This window comes from Echinops telfairi, unplaced genomic scaffold (assembly GCF_000313985.2).
Source record: "Echinops telfairi isolate 266 unplaced genomic scaffold, ASM31398v2 ScPeMD7_443;HRSCAF=831, whole genome shotgun sequence".
In the NCBI taxonomy this organism is placed as follows: Eukaryota; Metazoa; Chordata; class Mammalia; order Afrosoricida; family Tenrecidae; genus Echinops; species Echinops telfairi.
The window spans coordinates 44990076-44999460 of NW_022104341.1; the positions used below are offsets into that span (position 1 = coordinate 44990076).

General features: G+C 38.0%; 1 protein-coding gene across 2 annotated transcripts in view; it reads left to right on the forward strand.

Moving 5' to 3' along the window:
* ZZZ3 (zinc finger ZZ-type containing 3) overlaps window positions 1-4802 on the forward strand; it is a 50483-nt gene extending 45681 nt beyond the window's left edge. For both annotated transcript variants that reach the window (XM_004699315.3, XM_045291803.1), the window contains exons 11-13: window positions 965-1099; window positions 3117-3217; window positions 3516-4802. In XM_004699315.3, coding sequence (XP_004699372.1) covers window positions 965-1099; window positions 3117-3217; window positions 3516-3660 — 381 coding nt within the window. In that variant the 3' untranslated portion in view covers window positions 3661-4802. The remainder of the gene's footprint in view (window positions 1-964; window positions 1100-3116; window positions 3218-3515) is intronic.
* The last annotated feature ends 4583 nt before the right edge of the window (window positions 4803-9385 follow it).

A 9385-nucleotide genomic window follows, 5' to 3' on the forward strand; every position in this document is an offset into this window, starting at 1 on the left:
ACCTGACAGCAAAACAACAAGCAGATGATGCCGTGGCTCTGATGTATAAAAACTATTTACAAGAAGTGATGATGGTGGTAGAATTAGGACCAGGAGCTGTAGTTTGCTGACTCCTGGTTTATGAAAATGACAATTACTGGACCTCAACTATTACATTACAACATGAATAAATTTGACAGATAAAATTTTGGGTGGAACCAGCTAAGAGACAAGAGTACTTATAATGTGGTTCCATTTATATAGAGGTCAAACAGAGAAACACAGTACTTTAGATGATAGTAAAGAAAAGTGAGAGATTTCTGTAGGTCAGTTTGATGAAGATTTTGCTGGGAAATAAGCAAGTAGAGATGGAGAGAGACATTAAAAGTGGTTATGACGTTATAAAGAAGTACTCTCAATTGTCAATGTCCAATTTCTTGACCTAAGTATTAAGAATTTTTTATATGTCTATTTCAAAATAGTCTGTTATCTTTGCAATGAATATCCACTGGTAAATAATGAACTTATGATGGTTAACTATATGGTGTACTGTATTCCCACTTTAAATGTGAGAAAATCATAACTTGGGAAGATTAAATATGTATTTCCTTATCTATTTAATGGCCAAGTGACTTTGGGACTAAAATATGTTTCATTTCAAATCTGTGTTGTTACTTTACTAAAGCCAGAAATAGAAAGCTATTTGGAAAAATGAAAGCTATTAGATTCATGATATTTCGTACTTGGTGGCTAATGGAAAGGGAAGCAGAATAAACCTAAATTACAGACACTTAAAAAAAAGAATCTGAGGACTTGCTTTTCCAGTTCCGAAGAAGCCTATTGGAATTTGATGGGACCAGTCTATAAGTATTTCTGATGAAAATTGAGCATCTGAATTTATATACTCCATGTATAGTATCAGAATTCCTTACACTTAATTCATTTTAATTATCAAACTAGTTTTTTAATTTGTTCTTTTTAACAGGATGAAGAAAGTATTCCTATTGTGTTTAGAAATTTACCTGAATATAAGGAACTATTACAGTTTAAAAAATTAAAGAAACAGAAACTTCAACAGATGCAAGCAGAAAATGGATTTGTACAACATGTGGGCTTTAAGGTAACTTCTATTTCTTTGTAAGTTTTATGGTGCTTAGCTGAGCATTAAACTCCATAACTCTCAAGTATACAGGGAATAGTGACTGTGCTCTTGTTCTGTTCACTTTTAAGAGAGTATTTCACAATGTCTGGTGCCCAGAGGTTTATGACCCAGCAGAAGCTGCTGCTAACTGCAATGTCAGCATTTCAAAACCAGTTGCTCTTTGGAAGAAAGATGAGGCTTCCTGTACTTGTAAAGATTTACAGCCTTGAAACCCAAATGTGACAACTGTGCATTGCCTATGGAGTCTTTCTGAGTTGGAATCGACTCGCTGGCAGTGGGTTTGCATTGGTGGATGGTAGTTCCGGTTGAGTCCATCTCTGACTGATGGTGACCCCATGTGTGCAGAGTAGAAGTGCTCCACAGTTTTCCAGACTGAGTTTGTCCTTTCGGCAACAATACTGTCTTCCCAAGTGACTTTGAGTGGATTTGAACTGCCGACTTTTCAGCTGGTAGTTAAGTGCTTTACTGTTAGCACTACTAGGGACTTATAATTTGATGTGATGTATGACATTTCCAACTAGTTATTTCTCTCTTTGTTGCTGTTGTTCATGGATAAGATTCCTACCCCACTCCCAATTCAGACTGAGTTATCTCAACTGGGTTTTTGTTGTTGTTGTTGTTTTTTGCAAACCCAGGAGAAAAATGTCAGGAGCCCTGATGGTTACTCGTTGGGCTTACTGGACTCCTTGGACTGCATTTTCCCCCAATTGTGAAATGCTCATTATTATGTTACAGACTCTTGCTAAGTGTTGGGATTTCAGTGTAAATGAGGTGGACTCAACTGCTAACTTACTCTGCTTTGATTCTTATAGGATAGTAGATGTGTAAACAATTAAAATACTAGACAAAGGATGAGGCAGTTGAAGTGTCTTAGGAATTTTGCTAAGAAGTTCAAATTTTAAGAAGATGGGGGGAGGGTGGACAACCACTGAAGGATTTTAAGCAGAGTAATGTGAAGTTTGCATCTTTAAAAGGTCATTATAATTCAACTGTTAATATTGATAACCTTTAAGGAATTCAGTGGCACTAGAACTAGGTAACATTTCATCTCTGACCACTGTATTGTTAAATTCCTTAAAAACAATAATATACCTATGAGATTGGAAAAAGAAGAAAAATTCTGGGGAGACAGTATTCTGGCCATACCATACAGAATGGATTGGAGGGGGAAGGCAAGAGTGAGGTAGAGAGATGATTAGAGATTATTGGTTTTGGTAATTTGGACAAAAAGATGTGTGTCCTGAACCAGAGGAGTATCTGTGGAAATAGAAAGAACGTTTTGGGGAAACTGTAGGCTGTATAATTTACTGTACCTTGTTGGATTGGGGGAGTGTAAAGGAGACTGTGAGCTATGGATTAGGTAATGGTGATATACATAAAAATATATGTGATGTGCCTGACACAGGAGTCCTGGTTGCTTAGTGATTATGCATTGGACTGCAATCCTCAAGGTCAACAGTTCGAAACCACCAGCAGATGGGACTTTCTACTCCAGGTCATAATCTCAGAAAGTCACAGCACAATTCTATCCTGTCCTATAGGGTCCCTAGGAGTTGGCATTGACTCTGTGACAGTGAGTTTGGTGACTGGTAGGCTGAAATTGAAAACAAAATTACTACATGTATGGTCTTCAGGATTAGTCTATAGCTAGATTAAATCCTATGCCCCTACTTCTCTATCAGATTTTTCTAACTGGCAGCTCTGGCCTTTCATGGAGAAACTTATTCCAATACTTACTAATTTTGCTTCAAGAATCAGCCATACTTATTTGCTGTTACATTAGAAATTCTAATTGTCTGATGATTAGAGGAACTAGAATTGTGATTTACTGTACTTTGATTTCCAGAACCGCACACTACACACTGAAGGGTACTACAAGGCCCTATGTATTTTTGTAATAGCGGGGGTGGGGGGTGGGGGGAAGACTGTAGAATAATAATACAGCTTAAAACTGTTCTCTCCAAATCTGTTACAGTGTGATAACTGTGGCATAGAACCCATCCAGGGCATTCGGTGGCACTGCCAGGATTGTCCTCCAGAAATGTCTTTGGATTTCTGTGATTCTTGTTCTGACTGGTGAGTATTTTTCTTCACTGTAGGTTTTGCATTTTGAAAAATAAAGAGTGGCTCAGTCATTAATGAATTTGACGTCTGAATGTCTTAGAAAATGACCACAGTTAGTGAATTACCCTTTGATGTTCTAGGCAATTAAATCTTCTTTAGTACCTCATTTCAAGTAACTTTACCATAGCAATTGTGACAGATAAATAGATTTCAACAGGAAGATCTTTGAGGAAATTTTGTAGTACATAGACCAAAATGCACTCAATGCCATGTAGTTACATGTATGTATATATTATTTGTGTTTTTGCAGCCTACATGAAACAGATATCCACAAGGAAGATCACCAATTAGAACCTGTTTATAGGTCAGAGACATTCTTAGACAGAGACTACTGTGTGTCCCAGGGCACCAGTTATAATTACCTTGACCCAAACTACTTTCCAGCGAACAGATGACATGGAGGAACCCATCGTTATTAGTCCTCTTCAACACATAGCAATGGTCTCATTGTTAAGTACGTGCACCGTCTGGAAAGATTCTCTGCTTTCCCTGAAATGACACTCACAGCATGACCGCTTCCTGAGTGTTCTCGTCAAGTACAACTCTGCACCGATGCGGCTCCAGCACACTGGGCAGCAGCTGAACATTCCTGGTGAGCAAAGGGTTTCCCTGGTGAAGATTGTCACCACCCCTTTACAGCCTTTGTAGGTGGTGCTCTTAAATGGGTGAGATGGGAATGCGAGCACACATTAAAGAGAGAGTAAAATTCCAAAGGTTTCAAAGAACTTGGTCATAAATATAACGAGAAGACAAAAGTATTTATATAAAACAGTTTAGTAGCTTTCAGTTTGTTGTGAAAATAGTTTTCAGCACAGGAATTGACTTCTTTAGACAGTTTTAACCAATGATGGTGTTTGCTTCTAGGATATACACTTTAAAGAACTCACTGTCCCAGTGGTGGCCACTATGGCCTTTCGTAAATCAGAGCTGCTTAACCATATTGATGTCTAATTCCTTTTAACCACAATGAACTGTCCTTATTACCAACAGTGAAGCACTACAGGCGGCAGCTGTGGCACTGCCTCCTGAACCAGCTCATGGTGTGTGAATGTTATAAAATTACCACTCAGATATATTTTTTAAATGTAATGTTATATAAGATGATCATGTGATGTGTACAAACTATGGTGAAAAGTGCCAGTGGTAGTAACTGTGTAAAGTCTCTAATTCACAACATTAATTCCTTTAAAATACACAGCCTTCTGCCTCTGTATTTGGAGTTGTTGGTACAACTCATCAAAGAAAACTGCCTAATATAAAAATCATATATATGGTAATAATTTCCCTCTTTTGTAGTCTGCACAAGATCCATAAAAGATTGTATTTTTATTACTATTTAAACAAGTGATTAAATTTAGTCTGCGTAGTGAGCAAGAGTTCACATGCATTCTTTTATACTGCTGGATTTTGTTGTGCATCATTTAAAACATTTTGTATGTTTCTTCTTATCTGTGTATACAGTATGTTCTTGAATAATGTTCATTTGTCAGGAGAACTGTGAGAAATAAACTATGTGGAATACTGTCTGTTTATATTATAGAATGCTCGTTGTGACTTCCTTTTGGTTAGATTTTGGGTTTCCTTAGGGTTTCCTTCATATATCTGTCCTTTACAAAGAATAAGAAATATACTTTATTACGAAAAATGAAGGTGATCTCTGTAATAGGTGGCAATATTTTCTGAATACTCAACATGAAAACATTACATTGATTTACAACAAGGTTAAAACAAGGGCAATTATTGATGTTCATATGTGAAAACTAAATTTAAGTTGAGTTATTTTACTTTAGTCCTTTTTGTTGAAAATAAGCTCCTAGGATATTTAATTAACAGAGTTTTGGAAAACCATTATTTAAAAAAAAAACTATTGACTATAGAAAAATATAAGTAATCTAAGGTTGATTAAATATAATACATGCCTCAATTTTAGAATTTTTTTAAAAATTTCAAATCAAAGGATCATTATTACTAAAATTAGACATGGAATTATCAAAATCAAGAAAAATAAAGGAATTTTAAATGGAGAAATAGGATTTTTAAGTGATATATTGATTAAAGATTACTGATTATATTGAAATTATAAAACATCATATCAAATATAGAACAAAATCAATCTGAGCTTAACTTCTGACCCTAGAATTATTAGGATGGAGGGACTAGGGAAGCCATTAGTGTCTCTGACATTTTAACATTGAATGTCATGTGAACTACAGAACAGCTGCTTACAGTCTGTAAGTAGGCAAGACAGTAGCACTTGATGACAACTTCTGTAACTTCTGTATTGCATAAAAGTTCTGGTTAGTTTATCTGAACCATTAAAAGATTTTGAAGCATCATGTTTGCTTTGGAATAAGAATATTCATAGATACACTTGTTACATAAACAGTAGACAAAATAGTCAAAGTAAGTCATCTTGATAAATGTACTTTTAGAGGCAAAGAAGGATGGGTGCTGCTTGAGCAGAGGTCGGTGTACTTGGCATTGTCATCTCCAAGCAGATCGTTTTGTGGTTTTAAAAGACCCTAAACGGAAGTGATCTTTGTGGTCTTCTGTTTGTTACTGGCTGCAGTACTAGGCAAGGCTGCTGTTTTGCAAGTAGACCTTCTTTCTATCTATGTACACGAACGAGATTAAATCATTAAATAGTGCTTACTAGGTCAGATCTATTTCCTGAAGTGTTATACTTTATTTGTTGGGAAGTGAAGTTACCTGTTACTAATACTTAAAACCACTCTTCTAAGCTTTGAGCAAAGGGTGCGATGTTCTATTAATATTATCATAGTGCAAAGTAAGCAAGTAACTTATTTGTCATAACTCTGTGAGTGATTAAATCACTTGACCAAGGTCATGTAGTTACCAAAGTCATTATGCTTGGATTTTCATCCTGATAGATCATATTGTCTCACTACTGTACTTTTCAAGCAAGAACATTCCCTTTACATCTGGTACACTGTAGGGCTCCTCCTCCTTGTCCGGTTCCTAGAGGACAAACCGAAGCACAGACCCATGTTTGGAGCACAGAATAGGAAAGCATATCTGAGAATGGGGGAAAGCGCTCTGCTGCGGCACATTGGATAAGGCACACATTAGTATAATTTACTTATATTTCACTGTAGACTTCAAGCATGTGCTCCTAAGGCTTTTGGCAAAGTCATGATGAAGGTTCCTCCTCAGATAGGATTTGTTTCCATACATGCTGGGTCCTTCTCACTTAACTCGATAGTGCTCCACGCCCACCTCTCTTCTTGTTTAAATCAGAAAGTATAATTTACTGAGCTCTAAGGGATCTGTTTTTGTTAAACATGAAAAAACAGTCTATCCACATAAAAGATGTTTGTAATTTTTTTTTCAGTTAGAAATGTAAGTGTGGTGTGCTACGAACTGGATTTTATATTGTAGATAGCAGAGTTTGATGGCCACTGTTGTAGATGCATTGAGTGCAATTGGGAATCTCCAGGCTGTAAGCATGCTTTTCCATAAGATGATGGGATGTTGGGGAAAAGAAGGCAGGACTTAATCCTATAAGAGAGTATGAGTGTGTTGCTTTCTTTAGGGTGCATTGACTTTTATTTCTTGTCATGGTAAAAATATTATATGACCCTAGAAAATGAATAGAGCCAACACCTGGCCGCTCTCCACCCCACACACATTGCTTGTTTAGCTGATTAAATGAACTTTTCATTGTGTCGCATTTAGCTCCATGATGGCACAGATTATTCAGGGGCCTGCCTTTTAGTAGATTTTTGGTAAACAAAAACTCTCTGCCATTGGGTGGATGCTGATTTATAGTGAATCTACCCTATCTATAGACCCTAGGGGCGTCTGAGACTATGATGCTTTACAGGAGTAGAAAGCCCAGTTTTTCTCCCTGGGAGTGGCTGGTGGTTTCAAACTGTTAACTTTGTGGATTGCAGCCCAGTCATAACCATTATGCCACCAGGGCACCTGGTCGCAGTAAGTAGCTATTGTTTTATATAATCAGTGTTTTGATGGATTACAGTCATTGGTTTCTCTAGGTAGTTAAGGGACCTCACCTATGCTCAGCATGTCAGAGTATAATTGTGGGCCCCTAGAGGACGTGCTTCGGGAGACTTCAGAGCTGTGGAAAGACTGAGGAATTGTGTCCTTTCTCATTGAGAAGATGTGATTCAACTCGTGACTTGCTAAGGTTTGGCTTCTCTGGCACCCAGCTTAGGCTGTGTGTCTTCACTCCTGTCATGTAGTATAACAGGAAGGCACGGGGTTGAAAAATGTGTGTCCTGGCCCCAATTGTGGAGATGAAACAATGAATATTAACAGAGAATGGACTTTCATTGAACACTAGGAACTACTCGTAGATAATTTACATGTATTACTATAATTTCTAAGACTCTTCTAATAGTTGGTTACTGCTTCGATATCCATTGTGTAGATGAAAAAAACGGAGGTACAGAGATGTTAAAATAGGTTACCTTATGTAATGATTGTGTGGGTCTGGGGATAAAGCTGTTACTTTTATGGAGCCTTGTAGTCTAACGCAGAAGGACACACACATACATGAAAGTGTTACATACCATATATACTCGAGTATAAGCCGACCCGAATATTAGGTGCCTGCCGAGGCACCTAATTTACCACAAAAACTGCATTAAAAATGTGCTGAAGAACTTGGCTTGTACACAAGTGTAAATGGTAATTTTGGACAGGGATACCTGCCATGGAGAAAAATACTGCTAATAAGGGAATAATAAGTGGTCGAAAGATATTCAACAGTTTGCCATTTTAGATGGAAGAACCAAAGTAAGCCTTGATGACAAGGGGTAAAGTTGAATTTAGTCCTGTGTGGGGTTAAAGATAATCTGTAGAAAGCTTAGCTGGCAAAGAGGTTGACTTGTTCAGGAAACATGAAGTTGACCAGTGTAGACTGGACTAAATGAGCAAGAGGACAATGATAGTTGATAGGGTCGGAGGTGACATACAGGACCAGAAGAGGGAGGGTGTTGACTGAATGTAGGTCATTTCCAAGGAGTTTCGCTTGTGCTTTAGTGGCCTTTCCATACTTGTGAGGCTACAGTCTTTCTCTGTTTTAAAATCTTTTGACTTTAGTGACTTCATTTGAAACCATTCAAATCAGAAACGTATTTTAGCAGTTGTGTATAAGACTTGCACCTATGCTCTTTAGGAGCAAAGCAATTTGTTCCTGCGGATTTTTCAAGAGGACTGTCCACTAGAGCCTTAAAAGCCTTAGCTGAACTATCACCTACTGTCTCATTTCCCTTCACATGCTGTCATTTCATTTCACATGCTGTCAGAGCAGTGAAGGCATAGATAAGGCATAGATGGTGTTTGCCAATATGAGATATATGTTTGAAGAACCTTATGTTTTCTGGCACATCAATTGATAATTTTCATCCTGTAATCCTCCGTTGGGGTTTGAATTGTGTTGTCCCCAAATGTGTTGTAAATCCTGAACTCTGAGCCCGTGGCTTTAAGCCCATTTGGGAATGGGCTGGCTTTGTTATGTTAATGAAGTGTTGTATGGTGTGGTGTCTTGACTGTCAATCTCTTGGGATATAAAAGAAATTAAGCAAGACAGCAAGCAGAGCTGAGACCAGAGAGATGCAACGCGCGCAAAAGGCCCATCCTGCTGATCCAGTTAAGTCTTCTCTTAGAGCTGATGCCTAAACGCATACATTTAGCCTCTAAATCAGTGGTTCTCAACCTTCCTAATGCCGCCACTCTTTAATACAGTTCTTCATGTTGTGGTGACCCCCAACCATAACATTATGTTTGTTGCTACTTCATCACTGTAATTTTGCTACTGTGATGAATCTGGCGACCCCTGTGAAAGGGTCGTTCGGCTCCCAAAGGAGTCACGCGACCCACAGGTTGAAAACGGCTGCTCAAAATTGTCAGAAAATGAATTTCTGCTGGTGAAAACCACCCACTTGTAGCACCACTAGATAACTAAGCATTTGATACCAAGAGTGGGCACTACTCTAACCCAAATGCAGTCATCACATTGATGCTGATTCGTAGCAACCTTTTAAGACGGAATAGAACTGCTCCACAGGGTCCCAAGGCTGTAAATCATCACAAAAACAGACTGCCACACCATTAGTGGGATACCGTGTGGGTGTG